We start from the raw sequence: 26,494 nt of genomic DNA, 5'->3' as shown, positions 1-26,494 counted from the left end.
CTTCACCTTTGGTTAAAGGGTTGGGGTCTTCACCTGTATCAATACAAGGACTTGCTCCCCTCATCCTCTATCATCCCCCTCTTCAAAGCCTAAGAAGGTTTTGACTCCCTGAGAATAGGGAGTGTCACACAGGTGATGGTGGATTAGTGTTGATCACAAGAGGCAGGCTTAAGGCCCAAGCACGTGGAATTGAGCTTGATAAAAAATTAAAAGGACAAGTGACCCAACCCCAAACTAAATTAGAAGGACCATTAGTATAGTATGACTCAATGCTAATAAAGCATAATTGAAGAAATATAATGTTGAAATCAATGTTCATTCAAATCATAAGTACATATGTGTAATCATAAAATTGCATGGAGTGGCAAATAGACTAATTATAACTGTGTGTCAGGTTCAGTTAAGTCAGGAATATCTGAATATACAACTGAGGTTGATTCTGCATTGGGAGGAAAATCAGCAAATATATTTGTAAGAGGGCGGCATAGTCTGATACTTAGGATCAACAGGTTGTGGAGTGAGATGACAATATATATGAGCAGCTAACATTTGATACTTGTGCAGTCGTAGTTTTAACAAGATTGATACAGCAAGGAAGACAGCAAGGGACCAGCAAAAAGATAAGGCAAAGAATTCCTAAAAAGATAAGGATAGGACGAAAGGCTCCAAAGTTAGGAAACCACGAAGTAAACCAATCTGGTTGTACTCCATTCCAGGTTTGGACAGGGACATGCGCAACCTCTTTCGTTCCATCTGTAATGTCTTTTACTACCTGTCCTACTTCGTCAATATGCAGACAACAATTTGATAAGTTAAATTTACCACAAACACTACCTTCAGTAGCCAATAGGTAATCTAAAGCCAGTCTGTTTTTTTGGTAAATAGCATTTCTGAGTTGGTCATCATGTGCTGCTAAAATATTCATGGCAAGAGAAGTGGCATTGGTAATAGTTTTGACTACTGCTTGCAATCTAATAAGCCTATTCAAAATGTAAATAGGGGTGCGATATCCCCACATACCATCAGCTGCCCAAGTGGCAGGACCATAATAGCTAATAATACGGGGAAGGGGGCCAATCATTGTCTTTCCACTCACCTATTTGTAATCCTTTTGTAACATCTACAGCACGCTTACTTCTGCTACGGGATTTATATACCTGGAAACCTAGATTTGCACCATGTTCAAGTGGGAGAAGAAAGAAGCTAGGTCAGATGATACCAAGGATACATGACCATACCAATTCTTTGGTAACCAGGCATATGCTTTATTCTCACATATCCAATAAAGACCATCGGGAGCAGGCCAATTTACTTGTTCAGCAGGAGTCTTACTTAATTTAGAATATTGAGGGTGACTGAGAAGTACAAAGAACGTGTCATGAAAGGGTCGAGTACCATTGGGCCAACTGACCCAACTGGAATTATCCGGTACCCAAGTATAGGTACTTGTATAAGAAGACCATCCTGCTTGAAAGGTATCCGGCATTCGGAGCCTAACAAGACAATGATCAGGAACAAACAAAGTTTTTTAATATCCAGGGAGAGCCTACTGTTATGGGAGGAGGTCTGGTAAAATTAACTAGGAAAGAAGAAGATTTAGTAAGATCTACTTCTTGTGCTTCCCAAGGCCAATGCTCTCCCATGTGAGTTCCTCCACAGACGTAACAGTCTGTTACATTTAGTGTATCAGCTATGGTTTCAGCTATGGTAAGGAACAGATTGGTTGCAGATGTGCCATATTCAATATTGTGTTCTATTTCTTCTGTATGGTGGATTTTTATGGAAAGAAACTGTCTGTGTAAGTTCAATTCCTACCTCCATAAACCCGTATGGAATAGTTCTACCTGCATCCATACCAATTTGGTATCTGCGTGGGGTCAAAAAGGCTTTGGGGTCTTGCATACGAAAGTAAATTAGAGAACAAGTATTTTGCCGAACACATTGCTCAGGAGGAGGCTTCGAACTCTGTGTTAACTTTACTCCCAGAAGTTGTGGTGGAAACTACCATTCTAGGATTTAAGGGCAAGTTGGACGCACATCTTCTTGCAAGACACATTGAGGGATACGAGTGACCAAGGTCCTCGTCAGAGAATACCTAGCTGAGCCTCCGCAGGTGCGGACCACCGGACTATATGGACCCATGGTCTGATCCGGTGCGGGCATTTCTTATGTTCTTATGTTAATGGGTTCCCCCCAAATGTGGGGTTTTGGGTGTTGGCTATGACCTGGGACCACCTGCTATACCAGTAATACCTATAATATGCTTCTCTGTCCCAGGCAAACCAAGCTATCTCTGGACAAACCTTGTCGAACGCTTTCTGGAAATCCAAGTATATTATGTCCACCGGTTCTCCACTATCAATTTGTTTGTTCACAGTCTCAAAAAATTGAAGTAAATTCGTCAAACATGATTTCCCTTTCCTGAAACCATGTTGACTGGCTCTCATCAGGTCATGTGTATCTAAGTGCCGGACTATGCTATCTTTAATCAGTGCTTCAACCATCTTTCCAGGGACAGACATAAGACTCACAGGTCTGTAGTTGCTCGGTTCTCCTCTTGATCCTTTTTTGAAAATTAGCGTGACGTTCGCTATCTTCCAATCGTCCAGTATCTGACCAGTTCTAATTGACAGGTTGGCAAGTTTTTGCAAAAGCTCTCCAATTTCAACCTTCAGTTCTTTTAAGACTCTCGGGTGAATTCCATCAAGCCCTAGCGCACCTTCGTAAAAGGAGCCCATAAACACTGGCAAGTTACATTGAAAGCATTGATAAAGAAAGCTAACATTGGATAAGAAGATAAACTTGCCAAAGAGGCAAAAATTCATAGTAACAATTTTCTTAGGTAAATCAGAAGCAGAAAACCTGTGAGGGAATCTGTAGGACCATTAGATGATCAAGAAGCATAAGGGGCGCACAGGGAGGATAAGACCATAGCAGAAAGATTGAATTAATTTTTTGCTTTGGTCTTTACGGAAGAAGATGTAAAAGATCTACCTGAACTGGAAATGGTTTTAAGGGTGATAATGTTGAGGAACTGAAAGAAATCACTGTGAATCTGGAAGATGTACTGAGACAAATTGTCAAATTAAAAAAGTGATAAATCACCTGGACTGGATGGCATACATCCCAGGGTATTAAAAGAACTCAAACATGAAATTGCTGACCAGCTGTTAGTGATCTGTAACCTGTTGCTAAAATTGTCTGTTGTACCTTAGAATATAAAGAACATAAGAACATAAGCAATGCCTCCACTGGGTCAGACCCGAGGTCCATCGTGCCCAGCAGTCCGCTCACGCGGCGGCCCAACAGGTCCAGGACCTGCGCAGTAGCTCCCTATCTATACCCCTCTATCCCTTTTTCCAGCAGGAAATCGTCCAATCCTTTCTTGAAATCCAGTACCGTACTCTGTCCTATTACGTCCTCTGGAAGTGCATTCCAGGTGTCCACCACACGCTGGGTAAAGAAAAACTTCCTAGCATTTGTTTTGAATCTGTCCCCTTCCAATTTTTCCGAATGCCCTCTTGTTCTTATATGTTTTGAAAGTTTGAAGAATCTGTCCCTCTCTACTTTCTCTATGCCCTTCATGATCTTGTAGGTCTCTATCATATCTCCTCTGAGTCTCCGCTTTTCCAGGGAGAAGAGCCCCAGTCTCTCCAATCTTTCAGTGTATGAGAGGTTTTCCATGCCCTTAATCATTCATGTCACTCTCCTCTGGACCCTCTCAAGTGTTGCCATATCCTTCTTAAGGTACGGTGACCAATACTGAACAACCGATATAACGGCCCGATATAACGGCAGGATGACTTCTTTTGTTCTGGTCGTAATACCCTTCTTAATAATACCCAACATTCTGTTTGCCTTCTTCGCGGCTGCTGCACATTGTGCCGTTGACTTCATTGTTGTATCCACCAGTACACCCAAATCTCTTTCAAGGTTACTTCTCTCTAATACTAATCCCCCCATTTGGTAGCTGAACATCGGGTTCTTTCTCCCTATATGCATGACCTTACATTTCCCTACATTGAAGTTCATCTGCCATTTATTCGCCCACTCCTCCAGTTTGTTTAGGTCCCTTTGTAGGTCCTCACACTCTTCCGTAGTTCTAACCCTTCTACAGAGTTTAGTGTCTTCCGCAAATTTTATAACTTCACATTTCGTCCCCATTTCCAGGTCATTAATAAATACATTAAACAGCAGCGGTCCCAGTACAGACCCCTGCGGAACTCCGCTCGTGACCTTCCTCCAGCCCGAGTAGTGACCCTTCACTCCAACTCTCTGTCTTCTGCCTGCCAACCAGTGTTTGACCCATCTGTGTACGTCCCCTTCCACCCCGTGGTTCCACAGCTTCCTAAGTAGCCGCTCATGGGTACCTTGTCAAAGGCCTTTTGGAAGTCGAGGTAAATGATGTCTACGGGTTCCCCTTTGTCCAACTGGCTGTTCACCCCCTCAAAGAAGTGCAGTAAATTTGTTTGGCACGATCTTCCTTTGCAGAAGCCATGTTGGCTCGCTTTCATCAGCCCATGTTTTTCGATGTGCTCACAGATGCTGTCCTTTATCAGTGCTTCTACCATCTTGCCCGGAACCGATGTCAAACTTACCGGCCTGTAGTTTCCCGGGTCTCCTCTTGACCCCTTTTTAAATATAGGTGTAACATTTGCTATCTTCCAGTCCTCCGGGATCTCCCCAGTTTTCAAGGATAGGTTGCAAACTCGTTTGAGTATTCCCGCTATCTCATTAGAGGGGGGCCAATGTTACATTGATTTTTTAAAAAGGTTACGGGAAGATCAGGGAAATTACATACCAGTAAGCCTGACTTCAGTGTTGGGCAAAATAGTGGAAACAATTATAACAAATAAAATTGTGGAACACATAGACAAACATGATTTAATGAGACAGTCAGCATAGGTTTAGCTGAGGGAGATCTTGCCTCACCAATCTGCTGGACTTCTTTGAATGTGTGAATAAACATGTGGATAAAGGTGAGCTGGTTGATATAATGCATCTAGATTTTCAGAAAGTTTTTGACAAAATTCCTCTTGAGAGGCTTCTGAAAAAATTAAAGAGTCATGGGATAGGAGGCAAAGTTCAGTTGTGGATTAGAAATTGGTTATTGGATAGAAAACAGAGGGTAGGGTTAAATGGCCATTCTTCTCAAAGGAGGAGGGTAAATAGTGGAATGCCACAGGGATATGTATTAGGACTGATGCTATTTATCGTATTTATAAATGATCTGGAAATTGGAATGAGTGAGGTGATTAAATTTGCAGATGAGATTAAACTGTTCAAAGTTGTTAAAACACATGCAGATTGTGAAAAATTGCAGTCAGACCTTAGGAAATTGGAAGACTAGACATCCAAATGTCAGATGAAATTTAATGTGGACAAATGCAAAGTATGCACATTGGGAAGAATAACCCAAATTGTAATTACCAGATGCTAGGGCCAACCTTGGAGATTAGCATCCAAGTAAAAGATCTGGGTGTCATTGTAGACAATATGATAAAACCTTATACCCAATGTGTAGCAGCAGCCAAAACAACAAACAAGATGCTAGGAATTATTTTAAAAGGGGTGGTTAACAAGACTAAGAATGTTAAAATGTCTCTGTATCATTCCATGGTGTGACCTCACCTAGAGTATTACGTTGAATTCTGGTCGCCTTATCTCATGAAAGATATAGCGGAACTAGAAAAGGTTCAAAAACGAGCAACCAAGATGATAATGAGAAATGGAACTCCTCTCATATGATGAAAGACTAAAAAGTTTAGGGCTCTTCAGCTTGGAAAAGAGACAGCTGAAATATGATTGAAGTCTACAGAATCCTGAGTGATGTAGAATGGGTACAAGTGGATCGATTTTTCACGCTGTCAAAAATTACAAAGACTAGAGGACACTCAATGAAGTTACAGGGAAATACTTTTAAAACCAATAGGAGAAAATAGTTTTTCACTCAGAGAATAGTTAAGCTCTGGAATGCATTGCCAGAGGTTGTGGTAAGAAAAGTTGACATAGCTGGTTTTAAGAAAGGTTTGAACAGTTTCCAGGAGGAAAACTCCATAGTCTGTTATTAAGGCAGACATGGGGGAAGCCACTTCTTGCCCTGGATTGGTAGCATGGAATGTTGCTACTCTTTGGATTTTTGCCAGGTACTAGTGACTTGGATTGGTCACCTGGAGGATGGACTACTGGGCTAGATGGACCACTGGTCTGACCTGGGAAGGCTATTCTTATGTTCTTATATTCTAATATGATCAGGGTTTGCGCGCATCAGGGGACAGATTGGGAAGGGGGGTGGTGGTAGAGAAGAGGATAAGTGCTGGCACCCCGAGCAAGATGGTGCCCAGGGCAGACCGCCCCCCCCCCCTTATTAAGCCACTGAGCATGCACCTTTTATAGAATCACATTTAACGCTGATTTTTTTTTTCCATTACTGATTTCCGAATCCATCCCTAAAAGTTTGTTTAAAATTATTGAAACTTTTTACAAAATTACGCAACAGCAAATTCTACAATCAGAAATGTGCCAAAGCATAACAACTCTATCAAGCAACACAATTATAAAGAAAAGAAAGAATTATTTTTTAAAATTCTTTGGCAAGAAATAAAAAAGCATGTGGAAAGAGAGATATAAAAGAAATAAAAACCCTAAGGGGCAAATTTTGTAAGAGATGCCTATCTTAAGTTTTAAGTTAGGTGCCATTAAGCGTGATTGCCATGTAATAGGCCCATGCGGCTGATTCTGGAAGCAGTGCCTGCTGCGGAGGTACCTATAAAACGGGACCTACCGCATGTCATAGGAGCATAGAAACATGATGGCAGATAAAGGCCAAATGGTCCATCTAGTCTGGCCATCCGCAGTAACTATTATCACTTTTTCTCTCTGAGAGATCCCATGTGCCTATCGCAGGCCCTCTTGAATTCAGACACAGTCTCTGTCTCTTCCACGTCTGGGAGACTGTTCCACGCATCTACTACCCTTTCTGTAAAAAAAGTATTTCCTTAGATTACTCCGGAGCCTATCACCTCTTAACTTCATCCTATGCCCTCTCATTCCAGAGCTTCCTTTCAAATGAAAGAGACTCGACTCATGCACATTTACGCCACATGGATATTTAAACGTCTCTATCATATCTCCCCTCTCCCACATTTTCTCCAAAGTATACATATTGCGATCTTTAAGACTGTCCCCATACACCTTATGATGAAGACCATGCACCATTTTAGTAGCCTTCCTCTGGACCGACTCCATCCTTTTTATATCTCTTTGAAGGTGTGGCCTCCAGAATAGTACACAATATTCTAAATGAGGTCTCACCAGAGTCTTATACAAGGGCATCAATACCTCCTTTTTCCTACTGGCCATACCTATCCCTATGCAACCTAGCATCCTTCTAGCTTTCGCCGTCACCTTTTCAACCTGTTTGGCCACTTTAAGATCATCACATATAAGCACACATAGTCAGGCGCTGCTTCTAGACTTGTGGTGAGCAGGGACCTTAGGTGCCTGAAATGTAAGCTAGGGTTTAACATTTCTGGCACCTAAGCTTGACTAGTGGTGCATAGTGATGCCAAAGTCCACCGCCACCCCTAAGCATGCCCACGTCCAGACTTCAGCGTCACTATGCACTGCTAGCCACCAGGTCCCAGAGGTCATGTAGCAGCAGCTACTTTATTTTTAATGAGGGGTTTAATTGGGTTTTAATGGTGTGACCAGTTATCAAAGTGATAAGCACAGGAGAAAAAACCTTCTTACACTGGAGGAATGGAAAGAACTGCGAAGGCCACCTCACACGGCCTACATCAGGAATCTTAGGAGACTTGCTCAGCAAATATCTCCTCACTCTATTTTAGTGGCTTCCTGTGAGGAGACATATGCGGAGCAGGTCTCCTAATCAACACATCTAGAAAAGTAATTCATTTTTGTCACAAAACACTGAGTGCTTTCAGAGTTCAAGATAATAGAGGCTCGCCTAATAAGATCCAGACTTTTGTTAAGTCCCCTGATGCAGGCCATGTGAGTCTTTATGTGATTGAATAAACGATATAGAACACAGAGGTCACCTTCGCTGTTCTTTCCATGTGGCCAGTTATTATGCCATTTAAACCCAATTAAACCACTTACCACCGATAGGCGCAATCTAGGTGCGTTTGTGAATCCGGACCCATAATTATAGGCACCTATCTTTTTAGGCGTCAATTACAGAATCTGGCCCTAAATATTTTAAACTATAGTTAATTGCCAAAATGGTATCGAAATATTTTTTCTTAGAGTAATCAATATACATTGTGAAGAATGTAAACCTCTAAGATATATCATGTCATTCAATTTTCCATATCATTCAAACACATTTAGTTCATTGATTGACCTTGAACATTTAATTCATTCATTAAAGATTATGTATCCAAAACCTCAGATATACCTTTCCTCCGCCCCAAATTCATTGTCTCATAGCGGGGAATGTCTGGTATTAAATCCTCATAGGTTTGGGCATTTTAATCACTTTTATATATATATATATATATATATGTTTTTTTACTTTTATCTTTACTTATCTGAATAATTGTAGATGTAAGTCTTTTTAAAGATTTTAAGCAGTTATTGTGGCATGTTAATGAACCAAATGTGCATTTATGAATGCATATTCTTAGTGCAGGCAAGATGGTGGCCACCAAAGCGCCTCTGTAGCTTCGGAACCTTCCAGTGCTATGACTGGTTTAACCCTCAGCAAAAATGTTTGCTATTATATTAATGTTTAATAGGCTAGCAGTTACCCTTTTTATTCAATTTGAATGAATGAATGAACATAACATTGAAACTGAATCATGGGAAAAGAGAAAAGTTCAATAATAGATTAATTCTTTATTACCTGTTGGGTAGCAACATATCCTAAGCTATAATACAACAAAAACCTTAGACAGCTGGTCAAAACAGAAGTTATGTGTAAATGAAGATAAATAATAAATGCAAATCTTTTAATATTTTCACTAAAGAGATCAAAAATGTGTTTGATTGAGAATATCTAGGAGACACATTTTGGCCCAGAAAATTAGTCGAGAAGCTGACTTGTAAATGGATGAAGAAAAGGAACAGTCAATAATGAGTAAGTCTTGCCAGCTTGGCCATCTGAAACAGTAAAAGATGACACAAAAACAACCTTTAATGTTGATGCTGCCAAGTGCAGAAGGAGGCTTTTGATGAGTCTTTATCTCACAGCTCTGTGTATTGCAGAAAAATAAACAGGACCCAAAAGGGGTGGGAAGAATCAAAAGGGATCCCTGCATGCTTCTCTCTAAGCCAGCCCAGAGAAGAGCACACATCAGACAGTGAATGCAACAGATGGGCCATCAGTATTCATCACATATGACACATCCAGATATTGTAGTTGTTTATAATGTATCTCTGCCAGCCAACAGGTTTGTGGATTAGAATTTTGATAGATGTTGCCTATTGGGACACAATTACATCTAAAGGCCGTATTTTCTGCTCTTCCTTTCCACAGATTCTGTCTTCCATCTTTTTCAGTAACCATGTCAGGGAATATTCAATGTTTATGTGCTTTTTTGTGCTTTCTAGCTAAAGCTGGAAAATACTAGTAGAGTGGTTAATTACCTCTGCCTGTCCATCTGAAGGCACAATAGCTTGCCTGCCAGTGAAATCTGAGGGGAGGAGTGGACTGCGAATCTGGGATTGTGATACTGAAAATGACAAGAGATGCAATAGGAGTAAGATCATTTTCACTAGGGTCAAAGTTTTAATTAGAAGTAAGTTCAATATCTACATAAGATAGTGATTCTGAACTCTGCCTTTGATCCCTAGAAATCAGTAGATGGGAATAGCAAAATCTCTGTCTGTCCTATTTCTTTTCCCTGTCTCATTCTACCTCTCCTTCCACTTTTTTTAGTACTGGAGACTAGTTAGTTTCCAGGTATGGTGGCAGTGCAGTAAAAAGTCATATAACACAAGCCAGGGGTAGGCAATGCTCAGCACTCATGCACTGTGATTAGTACTCATTTTCAAGATTTACAGGCCAATTGTGCTAATCTTGCCCTGTACAAGATTATAAAAGCTTGCCCATGAATTTTTAAAACGTGGTACCAATGTTTGCAGGACAGGTAACCAGGGTGCTCCTGTCTCAACAGAGGAGGTTTGATTTGTCAGGCTAACTTCCTCCCCAGGGGAGTGGTTGACATGATAGCCTCTCCTGATCATTTGCATGTTTTGGGCTGATTCCGTTTTAGGCCACACCTAATGAATCTTGGCACCTGTACTCTTTAGAAAGAGGGGATTCAACTCAAGTGTTGAAAAATGTATCAATGCTATCCATCCATTTTCTTGACGCTTGGAGTTTATAGACACCTGAGCAACTTATTCTTCAAGCAAACACAGAGTTGCTGATTTTTGTTTTTATTTTTCTATAATGTTTTCCCAGAGAAGCTCAGAATGGTTTACATTTATTTATTCAGATACTCAAACATTTTCCCTGTCTGTCCTGATGGGCTCACAATCTATCTAATGTACCTGGGGCAATGGGGGGGAATAAGTGACTTGCCCAGAGTCTCAAGGAACAATATGGGTTTGAACCCACAACCTCAGGGTGCTGAGGCTGCAGCTTTGACCACTGTGCCACACTCTCCCCTTCCCATTAAAGTTTTGCCAGATGAGATAGTAATAGCAAGATATGGCCCGACTGAATATTTGGGTCTAAATCAGCCTGATGTCCCCATGTGCTAGCTGAACTAGTACAGTTTACATTCTTCTGAAGTAGGCCTTACCATGGTCGGAGGTATACAGTGAATCAACTCTTATACTATTGTGCAAAGAAAGTAGCTAACTGGATAAATACTGCCAAATGTTCATAGTAGAGCAGATGGTAGGGGAGGTGAGCTGTTAATCCCATAATATCTACACATGAAACAACCACTCGGGACACCTGCTTACTTTTTCTATGCACTGCAACAACTTATAAAACCATCAATTCAAGGTTCTGTAATATATACTGGAATATTACCTTTTCTATTTAGGGGGGTGGGTGAGTTTAATGTGGAAAAGCCACCTTTGTTTGATCTGTATCCATAGAAATAAAATTAAAATGCTCTGAAATCTTGAATATTTTCTCAACTTCTTCTGGTATCCAAGGATACCATATCTCATTTTCGGCCTGAACAAATGGGAACACATCACTCCTTTCTACCACCAACTACATTGGCTACCTTTCGAATCCAGAGTCCTTTTCAAGTTCGCCTGCATCTGCTACAAAACAGTATTTGGTCTATCACCAAAATACCTCTCCCCCCTCTTCACTATGTATTGCACCAATAAGAAATCCCGCAGAATTCAGCTGTTCGCCTTCCCCTCCATAAAGTTATGCCAGCTCAAAAGATTCCTCGACAAAACCTTCGCCTTCCAGGCTAGCCCAAATGATGCTCGAAGCCCCGACCTACCTCGACTTCAGAAAACTTCTCAAAACATACCTTTTCCGCGAACAGGACCCTTAACCTCATTCCCCTGCAATAAACCACCTCCTGCCCCACCCCATACTTTCTCTCCTCCCCTCCCTTGGTTCCCCTCTCCCTCCCTAGTTCCTTCCAATCCAACTCTGTTAAACCTCTGCTAAAACCCCAACACTTCCTTCCTCGTTGCTTGTAATTCTGACAAAATGTTGTAAATCCGTGTTCAGATCGGATCCTAATTTAATTGATGTGAACCGCCTAGAACTCTTTGGGTATGGCGGTATACAAGAACATAATAATAATAATAATAATATCTAATACAACCAATCTAGATGATGCTCTTCCTGGCTCCACTACCCTAAACTCTTCAATAACTAAGACAGATGTATTGAAGATGTTGCATCAGATAAAACTGCTAAGACTGGACATTAATAAATCCGAGATTAAGCTCAAAACTGAAATAAAATCTTTGGAAGATCAAGTTGATCAGATTGAAATCCCAAGTTACATGTGTGTAAAGAAACAACTAAAACAGGATGCTACAGAACAGTCTAGAAAAGTTGTTATCTCAGGATTGTGCTGGAAGACAAATGGGAGGTTGTATTTAAAATTGTGGAAGATCTTTGTCATCAATGTGTTGAAAGAGTTTACAGAATTAACCAGCGTGCAGGCTATGGGCCTTTTTCTATTTGCCAAATATGTCTTGCTTTCATTACTTGGAAGATAAACAAAAGCTTAAGACTGCTATTAGGAATAAGGATGTCTAAAGTACAAAGGTGAGCCCATCAAGATCTACACTGACTTGTCCTACTTCACTCATTGACAAAGAAGAAGAACTCACACATTAAGAACTAAGAACATCAAATATAGGTGGACTTTTCCTTTTGGACTAAACTTTATGAATCAAAGTATAGAAGAATTAGAGGACAATGCAAGAATTAGCTGACAATGCAAGAACTTCAGAATTAGAAGAGTGTTTCAATTGGATGCGCACATTGGAAAGCTGACATTCTTGCATTATCAGCCTGCCTGTTTAAGTTATGAATATCAGGTGTTAAGCAGTCACGCTCCTGGAACGTCCCCAATATTGCTGGCTTATTTTTTGGCACTAACAGGCATTTTCAACAGCGATAACTAGTCCCAGCTCTGACAGAAACTAAACTAAAGTAAACCTTAAGTTTATATACTGCATCCTCTCCATGATTATAGAGCTCGGTACGGTTTACAAGAGCTTAATAAAGGAAGGGATAATACATTGGGTTTAGTGGTTGAGTATAAGAGGAGGAGAGCATTACATACTTATTCAAATCATTTTACTTAGCAGGCAACTTAAAACAAAAATAAAGCTTCTTAAAATATTTGAATTCAAAATCGGAATGTGTCTACCAGATGTATGCATGCAGAATTTTAAAGATATTTCCAGCCAATATTCAGCGCTATAAAGTGGGCAAATTAGGTGGCATAAAAAGAGTAGACCTATTTTTGCCCACTCAGGCCATTGCCAATTAAGTCTTAGTGCTCCTTTTACTAAGCTGGCGTTAGTTCTAGCCGCGTAAGAACATAAGAACATAAGAAGTTGCCTCCACTGGATCAGACCAGAGGTCCATCCCGCCCAGCGGTTCGCTCCCGCGGCGGCCCACCAGGTCCTTTGACCTGTGAAGTGATTTGACCATTTTTATATCCTACCTCTGCTTCTATCTGTACCCCTCAATCCCTTTATCCTTTAGGAACCTATCCAAACCTTCCTTGAACCCCAGTACTGTGGTCTGGCCTATCACAACCTCTGGAAGAGCGTTCCATGTGTCTACCACCCTCTGGGTAAAAAAGAACTTCCTAGCATTTGTTCTGAACCTGTCCCCTTTCAATTTCTCCGAGTGACCCCTAGTGCTTGTGGTTCCCCACAGTTTGAAGAATCTGTCCTTGTCCACTTTCTCTATGCCCTTCAGGATTTTGAAGGTTTCTATCATGTCCCCTCTAAGTCTCCTCTTCTCCAGGGAGAACAGCTCCAGCATTTTTAACCTGTCAGCGTATGAAAAATTTTCCATACCTCTTATCGGTTTTGTCGCTCTTCCCTGGACTCCCTCGAGTACTGCCATGTCTTTCTTGAGGTACGGTGACCAGTACTGGACACAGTATTCCAGGTGCGGGCGCACCATTGCACGATACAGTGGCATGATGACTTCTTTCGTCCTGGTTGTGATACCCTTTTTGATGATGCCCAGCATTCTGTTTGCTTTCTTGGAGGCTGTCGCACACTGCGCCAATGGCTTCAATGTTGCGTCCACCATCACCCCCAGGTCTCTTTCAAGGTCGCTCACCCCTAGCAATATTCCCCCATTTTGTAGCTGAACATTGGGTTCTTTTTCCCTACATGCATGACCTTGCATTTATCCACATTGAAACTCATTTGCCATTTTTTTGCCCACTCTTCTAGTCTCGTCAGGTCCCTCTGCAGGTCTTCACAATCCTCCTTGGTTTTGACCCTGCTACAGAGTTTGGTGTCATCAGCAAATTTAATGACCTCACATTTCGTCCCCGTCTCCAGGTCGTTGATAAATATATTGAACAGGAGTGGTCCCAACACCGATCCCTGAGGGACTCCGCTCGTGACCCATTGCCAGTCTGAGTAATGCCCTTTTACTCCAACCCTCTGTTTTCTGCCCGCCAGCCAGTGTCTGATCCATCGGTGTACATCCCCTTGTACCCCGTGATTCCACAGCTTCTTAAGCAGCCTTTCGTGAGGTACCTTGTTGAAGGCTTTTTGGAAGTCAAGGTAAATGATGTCTATGGCTTCCCCCTTGTCCATCTGGCTGTTTATTCCCTCAAAGAAGTACAGTAAGTTCGTGAGGCACGACCTACCCTTGCAGAAGCCGTGCTGGCTCGCCTTCAGTTGTCCATTTTTTTCTATGTATGTTTAGCGTAGCGTGGGTTTAGCGTGCGCTAAAAACGCTATCGTAGCTTAGTAAAAGGAGTCCTTAATATCACCTTTTCCTGAATGCAGGACAGATATTCAGACTAATACCTACAACTTATCATTTCACTAATGCTACTAGATGTACATAGCACTGTACACAATCATACAAGAAACAGTCCCTACTCAACAATGCTTGCAATCTATTCAAGAGAAAAACTAACCCCCTCTTCTACGAAACTGCAATAGCAGTTTTTAGAGTGGTGAGCCGCGCTGAATGACCCATCATGCTCCCGACGCTCATAGAGTTCCTATGAGCATTGGGAGCAGCACGGGCCATTCAGCGCGGCTCTTTGTGCTACAAATTGTTAGCGCAGTTTAATAGAAGAGGGGTAAGTTCAATTCCATTGTGAACAATGTGGTTCATCATATATTCAGCACAATGCTCTGAGCTTAAACAAGTATAATATACCAGTAATGAGTTAATATGAGGGTAAAACTTACTTGGTTAAGAAGAAAAATAGCATTTTTCATTTGTTGTGAGAAATGTGGAATAATTACAAAACTCAGTACCAGACGGATAGACTGTAGTCAAAATAATCTAGTAGACTGGACAGCCAAAAACTACAATTTCACACTGCTTTAGGCTGAACTGAAAACTGACTTCAGCTCTGTTAAGTAATGCATAGAAAAAAAATCCTCAGTCTGATCCATGGGGTGCTGTATAACTGGTCTTTGAAATGAATGGGGCTCGACAGTTCAGACCCAGATGTTTCTACCCTGCCAGCAGCAGGAGGGAGGGGGATAGAAAGATCACAGTCAGCTAATAACTCACTTTTTAGAAAAGCTGAAGCAGCGGAGTGGGCGAAAGAGGGGTGTGGAAGAAGGGGGGCCTGAACTTCACAGACCTTTTTCTTCACGCCTCCTCCACAGAACTGCTTTCTTATGAATTAATATTCTCTATCATATAATAAAATAGTTTGCAAAAATGTTTTGCTTGAGAAGAGTGAAAATATAAAAACTTACAATAGGAGAGAATTGTGAAGTATAAAGAGATTTGGGCATGTGGTATCAGTGGCTAACTAAGGAGAAGCAGGTGATGTGAGTGGTCATTCTGACTTAACTTGCGGAAAGAGAGGGGTGGAATCATGAAGGAGGGAGATGAGTTCAAAAATTTATTGCTCTTTTTCATGTTACACCACTGAAGGAACCGTTGTGATCCAGGTATTGTTAAATGCAGAAATAATTTTTTAAAATAGTTTCCAAACTCTGGAGCCTCTGGTTGGATATTTGAACTAAGCATCTTTCTCTCATTCCCTAAACTTTTCTCTGTTTCATGTTTTTTGTTTTCTGTCTCTTTTTGGTGGATCCATTCTTTTATCTTTTCCATTCCAGTTTTATCTCTTTTCTGCGGCAGTGGGTATTTTAGTACTTTCTCTATACCTTTCTCAGTTCCAGCTTAACCATTAGCAAACTAAGGGCCATTTTCTATATATGATGCCTAAAATATTGGTGCCGAAAAGGATGCATTGTTGAATTAAATCAGATCCCCCCTACTTTTTCTCATTGGCGTGCCTTGATGATACAGCAGGCATCCACAGAATGTCTTTCATTGACATCATTGGATACAACATTGCATCGGACATTTTGTTCTGACTCTGACTCACTCAGCTAGAAGTCATTTGCTTAACCCATGATTTGCCATTGTTCTAGCTCATCGGACTGGAGATAAGTGGAATGGCACTTATGACTTAAAGAATTTTTGAACTATAACTTAAAAAAAACTTCAAAGTTTACTTAGCTTATATCTGCCAGGGACTCAATATCACTGACCTGAATCATGTTTCGCATATAACAGCTTTTTCATGGCTCGCCACCTTTAAAGTTCCACTTTGCCAGCTTTGCACTTATTTCAATAGCTGCAAGAGTTAACGCTGAAAAATTATTTAAATGATAAGTGCCTAAAAGCCTGATTTATGAAAGAGTATTTATGAAATTTAAAAATATAAAAGCTGTTGGGTTTAGTGATGATTTGGTGTATAAAATTTTAATCATAATGAGTAGCACTGCTGAGATCCCTGAAGAAATTTAGATATTTAAAGTTGATCTACACTATCTGCCTCTTTTACAAAGCCGCGCAGCATCGGCCCAAAGCCTTTTAAATCTCTATGGGCTTTGGGGCCATTAGCGCAGCAAATAAAAGAGGCCGTATGTTGTTATTAACTATAAGATAGTTAGAAAAACACAGGAGAGTCAAATCCACAAGCACAACACTGAGACTCAAAATGGTGGAAAGGTCCAGAAAAAGACTGGTGAACTCAAAATTTCACACACAATTCTTTATTTCTTTAATACACCATATGTTGACTCACATATGGTATATTAAAGAAATAAAGAATTGTGTGTGAAATTTTGAGTTCACCAGTCTTTTTCTGGTTATTAACTATATACCTAAATTTAGGCACAGATGATCTTATTACATAATTACATACATAATTAAAATAACACCCCCAAAATCCATGACCCACTCAAGGTCCACCCATTTCTGTGCCCCCTTTTTTGACTCATGACTCATTTTTTTTTTTTGCTACTTCAGCTTGTCTGCGGTGTTCTTTGCTCACATGTTTAAAGACAATAGGCTGTTTTCAATCCAATTCTTTATATGTGAGTTCGTAAACCATTGGACCCCTGAGGAAGGTGTGTTCACCGAAACACGGACCGTGTAGGGTCTGGCTAGATTTTTATCACAGTATTTTTTATCATTGTACTTTTTTAATTGAATTTTCATGGTTTTATATGTCAGTGTTTAATAAATTATCTCCAGAACATCTGTATCCACAGTTTTTGTTTTCATCGGTGGATTGTTTTCACTGTGGATCATTGGGTCTCTCCATTTTTCTAAATTTACGTGTATAATATATAATTGATTTTAATTAGCACCAATAATTGTTTATGAAGCCAATTATTGGCACTACTTAGCCTGTTATTCAATTAAATTGCACGTATAATATGGGTACATGACCAAAATTGTGCAAGCAATTTTTGGCACTTTTTAGAGAATTTGGGAGATTGTGCTTTTATATGAAAGGATTTACTGCTGCTTTGAGTATACTTCAGGCAGACTTCAAAAAGACAAATAAACACATATCTAGGTGACTTAGGAATAGGAGCAAAGAAAGAGAATAATATAATTAAGGTAAGTATAAATATAAGTAGATAAACTTCCAGCTTTCTTTCAATATCTTTGCTCTGATCCTTGCAAGTAAGCTGGAGCATGTTTAAAAAAATTGACTAATTCCCCAACCAACATCTCTCTCTGTCCTTCCATGAGTCCAACTTTTTTTTTCTTTTCTCCCTGTCCCCTCCTCCTCTTTCTTTCTCTCTCTCTCTCCCCTTCTTTCTTTATGTCTTTCTTTCTTTCTCTCTCCCTGCCCCCCCTTTCTTTCTACCTGTCTTTCTCCCTTGTCTCTCTCCAGAGAAGGCAGCACTGTTAGTTGGTCATTGGAGGAACAGCAGCTTGTTTGTTCTAGGAAGTATGAAGCTCTGTGTCTTTCTTTCTCACTCCCTGCCCTCTCCCCCCAAGCCACTGTCTTTCTTTCTCTCTCCTTGCCCCCCCCAAGCCACCACCTCCTGCCCCCTCCTCCAGCCACCGCTGTTGACAACGGTGATTTCTCCCTGCTTCCCCGATGCCGCAAAAGCCAGGCACATGCAGCCACTGCACAAGCACCGGGCCCACAAGCCTCCTCCCCCGACGTCAATTCTGACATCAGGGGAAGCAGGGAGAACGCAAAGGCAATGTGAGTCTATTGCGGAGCCCCTTATGGGCTCCGTGATCGACTCATGCTGCCCTTGTGATCTACTGGTCGATAGCGATCGACCTTTGGGGCACCCCTGTTCTAAAACTTCTAAATGTATGTGCTCTGATATAATTCTCATCACCCAAATCCACAAAGGGATTTTTTTTTTCTTTTAAGAATTATTTGGCTCACAACCTCCTGCTTTTCAGATCTGATCTTATTTCAAAAGCAGAGAAGCACCATGCATGCTGATAAGCATCTTGGCACAAATAAAGAATAAAGACCAAATGCTAAATATTATAGCATGTTTCTACTTATATCTACAGACTTTGGAAAGAGTTTATCAAAGGCGCATAATAAAGATTTTGGACAAGTTGCTATTGCAATTAGGCCAGGACTGCTGACAGAAAGCCCACAAAATAGCAGAACATCCCAGCAACTTCCAAAACAATGATTTCATTGCTTTCTTTAATCTGTTTACTCTTACACAGCCAGTTTTAGCCGTGTCTGCGACATCAGATGGAAAAAAAAAATCATTGGCAAGGGTGCATAATTGTAGTTTCTGAGCAGCCATCATATACCAGGGGCTCACTTAATTCCAGGGTTAAGTTCCAGGGATTGTCTGGCATGGATTCTATAATAACGGAAGAGGTTCTTTGTTTTAGGGCCAATATATACTATCAAAGTTCAAGGAAGCACTTCAGAGAAGATAGTGGTATTCCAAATTAAACGTCTTTACTGTTAAAACTTTCTTCAAAGAAAAACAGTAAATGGTAAGTTCAGATGCAGCTTTAGTGCATACAAGTGCAACATTCAGAACAGGGGTTTGATTCTATCTTCCACACACATCTAGGACAGACAGCTTCCTTCCCATCCTTTGGATCTTAGGTTCCTTCTGGGCTTTTACTTGGCTCCCTGATTCCCAAAGACCTATTTTGGTACTGGTATACCAAATACTTAGATTTCTCCTTTGTGCTTCATACAACTGGTGTAAGGGTAAGTGTCTAAATGCAGCAGGGGTAGAGTAAATTACAGTATAGGCATCAGAACTGGGGGTCCATGGAGGACATGGCCCCCCAAAGAAATTGGCAGTAGGAAGTTATATGACGTATAAATACCTACCGCCTTCTGTGCAGTGTCTGCTCACCTCCTGCACACACCTCACTGCTGCCGTCGCCACCAGACTGCCTCCAGGTTCAGGATCCTCTTCAGCACTGCTGTGTTCACTGCCGTCTGCCACATGCCACCAGACTGTGCCATCCCAGGGCCACCACCTCTGTACTGCTGTACTGCCGCTGCTGCTACTACTACTGGGATCTCTGTTCTGCTCCAGCCTGATTAAGGTTAGTTGGGCTGGGGCCTGACCTGGGGAGCATAAAGGGGGGAGAGCGGAAAAGCATCAGGGAGAGAAAGCTGGAGAAAACAGGGGCTGTAGAGAACAGCATCAGGGAAGGGGCCTGGAAATCACAGGGGGCTGTACAGAGAAAATCATCAATGATGGGCCTGGAGATCATAGGGGGCCATAGAGAACATATTTGAGGAGAAGGGCTGGAGAACATGGGGGGATGTAGAGAAAAGCTTTAGGGGACAGGACTGGAGAGCATGGGAGGATGTAGAGAAGAGCATCAAGGAGGAGACCTGGAGAAGGAGGGAGGAGAGCATCAGGAAAGAGACCTGGAGATCATGGGGGTAGGGGGGGGGCGCTAAAGAGAAGAGCATCAGGGGAGGGGGCTGGAGAACATTGAGGGCTGTAGAAAAGAGCTTCAGAGGGATGGGACTGGAGAGCATGGAGAGATGTTGAGAAGAGCATCAGCGAGGAGGCCTGGAGATCATGGAGGCTGTAGAGAAGAGCATAAGGTAGATCTGGAGATCATTTGGGGGTGGGGAGCTATAGAGAAGAGCATCAGAGAGGGGGGTTGGAGAGCATTGAGGGCTGTAGAGAAGAGCATTGGGGGGGGTTGGAAACTGACAAAATCCTATAAAACCAGTTTGCTAAAATACTAACAAGAATTTGTCTGGAAAGACCACACTTCTTGTTGTACATTTCTGTAAAGAAACTGGGGTGTGGGAGGAGAGAGGGCAATGTCAGCAGAGGTAGATGGGAGTGACATGGCGATATCAACAATACTGAACATGAAAGCAGAGTATAGGATTTAAAATTCGAGCACTTAAAGATAACTGAAAGGGGCACTGACATTCAGAAGTCGGGATGCTACACTTTAAGCATCAATTCACATGTAATTGCAATTATAGAATAGTAGCTTAAGTTGCCATGTCAATGGCTGATGTGAATGACCACAACTAAATGCTGTATTTGCGCTTGTAACTTACAGTATTATAGAATCTTAGTGTGTTAATGTTAAGCACACTCCTGATCTATCCTGCATATGGAAAGGTGGTGGAAGGATCAAAGAGAATCTGAGGATTTTTTGGTTATTCTCCATAGTGCAACCTCACCTTGAGTATTGCGTTCAGTTCTGTTCGCCGTATCTCAAAAAAGATATAGAAGAATTATAAAAGGTCCAAAGAAGAGCAACCAAGATGATAAAGGGGATGGAACTCCTCTTGTATGAGGAAAGACTAAAAAGGTTAGGTTTTCAGTCTGGAAAAAAGACAGCTGAGGGGAAGTATGATTGAAATCTACAAAATCCTACAAACTTTTCTCTGCATACAGTGCGCTTTGTGTACTTTAATTAAGTGGTTACCATTATGTATTTTTAATGAGATTATATTGTGTGTATATGAGTTTATTCATTTGTATCCCACTTTATACAAAGTGGCCTGGACGATATTCAGCCAGACCTGCATAATTGAGTTTTCTGGTCCCAGTTGAATATCAGGCTGGGGCCCACTTAAGTATTTTTTTTAATCCCAACCACCCCAGAGCCCACGATTTCCCTCCCAAACCCTCCACAATGCCCCTTCCCCTGATTGTCTCACACCATCTCCCTCCTCTCATCAGGTCCCCCACCCCCCTGCTTAGGTAGGTATCTCTGGGCCTAACTAACTACCAGGTGGTTGAGTAGGGGGGGTTGCTGGTGGCTTGAGGGCAGCTCTCTTGCTCCTGCCCCATCGCTGGTGCCTCCAAAATGGCTGCTGTGACCTCTTGTGGCAGCTCACGGTATCACTGAATTTACCTGCTTATCTTATGTGGGTCCCAGCTGAATATTGCCAGTGCCCACATAAGTCTCAGCTCCTCCCCAGCAATACTCCCTGACCTGCTCCTGACTGGCCCACATTTTTGGGAAACACACTCAGTGCCAAATTCTCTAAAGGGCACCTAAAGTTAGGGGCCTAGCTTACCCCTCCCCCTCCCCCTTTTTACTAAGCCATGGTAGAAGTTTCTACCATGGCTTGGAGTGCTAAATGCTCTGATGCTGCTCCAACACTCATAGAAGTTCTACGAGCATCAAAGCAGCGTCAGAACACTTATCGCTCTTGGCCATGGTAGAAACCACTACTGTGGCTTAGTAAAAAGCGGGGTGGGGGTGTGTTAATTGGCAAAATCCCCTTAATAGCTTCAATAATTTTCTAAAAATAAAATTAATTGGACGATAGGTGCCTACCCAATTCTATGAAAGGTAGGCACTTATCGCATGGTGATTAGCAAACCCTTAATGCCTAAGTGGGCGTTTTTATGGGCAGAGTGTGACTTAGGAACCACTAAGAGTGATTCTTCAAAAACTCAGCCACCTGAAATATAGGCCTTTAAAACCTTGGCGTACATTTCAGGTGCCTATGATTTTACATAAACACCACTAAGCGCGATTCTGTAAATGGTGCCTAAATGTGCCCGACACGCAGCTGGTGCCATTTTTCTAAGCGCCGGAAATTTAGGCGTTGTTTACAGAATCCAGGACATAGCACATATGGTCCTAATTTTGGTGATTGCCAACATTATAAAGCATCAACCCATATGGCACACATTCTAGTCTCAAATGAAAAAGATGATTTGAAAGAATAACAAAGTATAATAGACCTGATTTAGGGACCTAGCATTAAGCTCATCTTCAATATGCAGTTTATGACTCTAACAAGTGTCATTAGTCCATCACTTTTATGAGTTCTAAAATCTAAACAATTGTGTTTAGAAGCCTACAATGCAGCACTATTGTTTTGCAATAGATTCTGGTTCTGATTTTGACTGGCATTTTATTTATTTTCGTTTTAAGAGTGAAGTTGGACTTGAGCTCGATCCCATATTCGACAACAGAGGATTCTGCTGCCACAACTGTCGACGTGGTCAAAGATATTGTCGGCGAGTGTGTGAACCTATGCTGGGCTACTATCCATATCCATACTGTTATGGTGGAGGTCGTGTCATCTGCAGAGTCATCATGCCATGCAACTGGTGGATCGCACGAATGTTAGGGAGAGTATAAGAGAGGCAGCTTTAAAAGTGGCATTTAGGGAGGTGCATTCATTTGAAACTACCTTCTTATGTCATTTCGTGTCATTTTTTAACCTAGAATGATAGGAAAAAGCCCCAAAGTTTAGATGTTTGTTTGTGGCATCAATGAGGACAGCACCTTATTTAGAAATAGGGTGTACTATTTGAGCAGTAGGGTATGCTATTGATGACACTGTCTTGAAACAAAAAAAATAAAACAACAAATTCCCAGAAATTAAAAAATTGCATAAATGACATGAGAAAAATTTTGGCTGCACATACCATTTAGATGCTCATTTTCACAGCACATAGACTTACAAAGCTGCAAAGTTATATATTCTATTCTATTATTGCTACCTCTATTCTTCAGTTTTCTTGGTTCAACACAGATTACTAAATTAGGAAACCCTCTATCTAAGGAGAAGTTTAATAAAACTTGATTAATAAGATAAGAAGGGCTTAGAGCTGAGCTATGTCTTTTCAATTACTTTCTGGACTAACCCCCCTTCCCCCTTTTAAAAAGCCACAGTAAAAGTTTATATCATGGCCTAGAGTGCTAAATGTTCCGACTCTGCTCCAACACTCATAGAAGTACTATGAGTGTCGGAGCAACATAAGAATAGCCTTACTGGGTCATCAAGCCCAGTAGCCCATTCTCACGGTGGCCAATCCAGGTCACTAGTACCTGACCAAAACCCAAGGAGTAACAATATTCCATGCTACTGATCCAGGGCAAGCAGTGGATTTCCCCGTGTCTTTCTCAATAACAGACTATGGACTTTTCCTCCAGGAACTTGTCCAAACCTTTCTTAAAACCAGCTATGCTATCCGCTCTTACCACATCCTCTGGCAACGCGTTCCAGAGCTTAACTATTCTCTGAGTGAAAAAAAATTTCCTCCTATTGGTTTTAAAAGTATTTTCCTGTAACTTACCTTGGCTTAGTAAAAGAGAGGCTAAGTGTAAGAGTTAATTTATCTAATTTGCAAAGATAGATTGTTCCAGACAAAAGCTGCCTAATAAACAAATGTAAATTCATGAAAATGTTTTGGGCAGACATTTTGCGCTAAAGGAAAGTTAAGTTGAAAATGATTAATACTAAGAGAAATAAAAAAATGATATATGCAAATTTGTAAGTCTATGTGCTTTGAAAATGAGCCTTTTAATATTTTATCTTCAGTTGCATTACATGTATGTGTTATTCTTTCACATTATCTTGCATTAACACAATTAGATTCTCTTTCTCTATTTGGCATTTTTTTAAAATAGTGTTATATTATTTCACCTAAGACTTGAAAATATGAGCTACTCATTAAAATACTTCTTTAAGAGGTAGAGACTTGACAAGATAGCCGCCAGAGCATAACATTAGGTAGACAAGCTCCTACAACTCCTGATTATTTTTTTTACCTTTTTGCTGTTTTCTTCATTAGAGATGGGTAAAAGAAAAGGAAAATTAAAATCTTCTTTGCCAACTATTCTTCCAACCACTCTGGTAATGATAATTAAGTATACAGTACTAGACCCATTAGGTCTTGGGAGCTGTTGGAGGAATCTTCATGGAAGCAGGTATAGAGGGAGGACTATCCTGAGCAGAGAAGGAGATGACCTTAGTCCATCAGGCCAAACTCTCTCCCAGCTGGCTGCTTCTAGTTCCCTGATTGAGAGCACGCTTGTTCTCCCTGGAGTTTCTTTCCAGGTCAAGGGCCTAGCAGCGACACCTACACTGAATGAAGAACCAGACTCAGAAGGTGTGAGAATAGGACTTGAGTTCTTCCTATCTCCAGGAGCTATGCTAACAGTGCTGGGAGCTAATTCTAGCAGCGGTGAAGCAAAACCCAAAGGAGATTATTATTCCCATAGGGATAGGAAATTAAGGGCGAGTAACAATAGTAACTCTAACTCTAGAGGCTATTTGGGAAGTGATTACTGACCTGAAAATATGTAAATTCTAGATTGAACCAAATTCAAGCATTTTTTAACGCCAGCTGGTGTGCTGAATGATCTGCACTGCTCCCAACGCTCAAAGAGTTCCTATGAGCGTCAGGAGCAGTGCAGAGCATTCAGCATGCCAGCTTGTGCTAAAATCCACTTTTGCAGTTTTATAAAAGGGGAGGGGGGTGTTAATTGGCACAATACCCTTAATAGGCTCAATAATTGCTAAAGAAAAAGAGGCACCTAACTTTAGGCACCCTTTATAGAATTAGCCCCACATTGTCTAGTAAATATTTTGAATTGGAGAACAATTTGGCTGTGAATCATTAAAGGCTGGTGAGGTTGGGCAGAAATTGAAGGAAGTGAAATCCATCCAGTATAAGATTGTGCAAGACTGCATTAATATCCACTGGAAATAAGAACAGCTGGAGCATGGTCTAAGCTCAAAGGAAGTGTAATTTAAGGTGTCTGAACTTTCCTCGAACAGCTTATATGCCACCTAGAAACTTGTTTCAAAAAAATATGCTTGAGGTGTTAAAAATTCCATTGGAAGATATACCTTCCATTGTGATCATGTGGCATCCAGTGATCACCACATGGTGTGGTTTAATATTAAGAAAGGTGTAGAGAGGGCTCATTCAACAGTGAAGGTTCTAAACTTTAAACAACAAATTAATTATGTTCAGATGGGGGATTATGTCAAGAAATTGTCTGGATGGGAAAGCAGTGAGCAAAACTGAACTGTTAGAGCCACAAACAATTTTTTGAGGAAAAGAAGGCTGCTTTGATTTTCAAAAGTAGTAGCTTAAAAGGTAAGGAATAAGAGGTTAGCCTTCATAAACTACAAAAGATCGCAGAAAGACAGGCAAAACTGTCTGGAAAATTTAAGAAAGGCTGGTTGAGTAATCAGGAAAGCAAAGATCCAAATGGAAGACAAAATAGTAGACAATAAAACGGGGGGAGACAATTCATTTTTTTTAGATATATTAGTGATAGGAGGAAGTGAAAAAGTGGCATTGTGAGACTCAAAGGTGAAGGGGAGAAATATGTAGAATCATATAAGGATAAGGCTGAATTGCATAACAAATATTTTTGTTCCGTGTTCACAGCTGAAGGGTCAGGAGTGGGACTTCAGAAAACAAAAGCAAATAGGGCTGGAGGTGTGGTAGACCCTGATCGATTTTCAGAGGATTATTTTCATGAGGAGCTCGCTAAACTAAAGGTGGATAAAGCTTTGGAGCCGGATGGTATATATTCAAGGGTACTGAGGGAACTTAGGAAAGTTCTGGCAGCTCCAATGGCTGATCTTTTCAATGATTCTCTAGAGCTGGGAGTGGTAGCAAAGAACTGAAGAAGGGCAGATGTGGTATCTCTCCACAAAAGTGGAAGTAAGGAAGAGGTAAATCTGACCTCTGTGGTAAGTAAATTAAGGGAAATCCTTTTAAAAGAGAATAGTGCAGTTTCTGGAATCCAGTGAATTACAGGACCCGAGACAACATGGATTCACTAGAGCCAGGTCTTGTCAGACAAATCTGATCAATTTCTTTGACTGGGTGACCAGAGAATTGGATAGAAGGAGTGTGCTAGATGTGGTGTATTTAGATTTTAGGGAAGCCTTTGACAGTGTTCCACACAGGCATCTAATAAATAAACTGAGTGCCCTCAGTATGGGCCAGAAGTGACAGACTAGGTCAGGAACTGGTTGAGTGGAAGGCTACAGAGGGTAGTGGTCAACAGAGATTGCTCTGAGGAAAGGGATGCTACCAGTGGTGTGCCTCAAGGTTCGGTTCTTGGGCCTGTTCTTTTTTAACATTTTTGTAGTCGATATTGCTGAAGGGCTGACTGATTTGTCTCTTTGCGGATGATACCAAAATCTACTATAGAGTAGACACCTCTGATGGTGTGAACAACATGAGGAAGGACCTAGCAAAGCTTGAGGAATGGTCTGAAATTTGGCAGTTAAGATTTATTGCTAAGAAATGCAAGATCATGCATTTGGGCTGTAGAAGCCCG

At 41.2% G+C, this 26,494-nt stretch overlaps 1 protein-coding gene across 2 annotated transcripts in view; it reads left to right on the top strand.

The window, feature by feature from the left end:
* Positions 1 to 23,238, top strand: part of TNMD (tenomodulin) — a 163,730-nt gene extending 140,492 nt beyond the window's left edge. For both annotated transcript variants that reach the window (XM_033946525.1, XM_033946524.1), the window contains exon 7: positions 22,331 to 23,238. In XM_033946525.1, coding sequence (XP_033802416.1) covers positions 22,331 to 22,540 — 210 coding nt within the window. In that variant the 3' untranslated portion in view covers positions 22,541 to 23,238. The remainder of the gene's footprint in view (positions 1 to 22,330) is intronic.
* The last annotated feature ends 3,256 nt before the right edge of the window (positions 23,239 to 26,494 follow it).

This window comes from Geotrypetes seraphini, chromosome 5, assembly GCF_902459505.1.
Source record: "Geotrypetes seraphini chromosome 5, aGeoSer1.1, whole genome shotgun sequence".
In the NCBI taxonomy this organism is placed as follows: Eukaryota; Metazoa; Chordata; class Amphibia; order Gymnophiona; family Dermophiidae; genus Geotrypetes; species Geotrypetes seraphini.
Note: the sequence above shows the minus strand (reverse complement) of the source record. Positions and strands in the feature narration are given on the sequence as shown.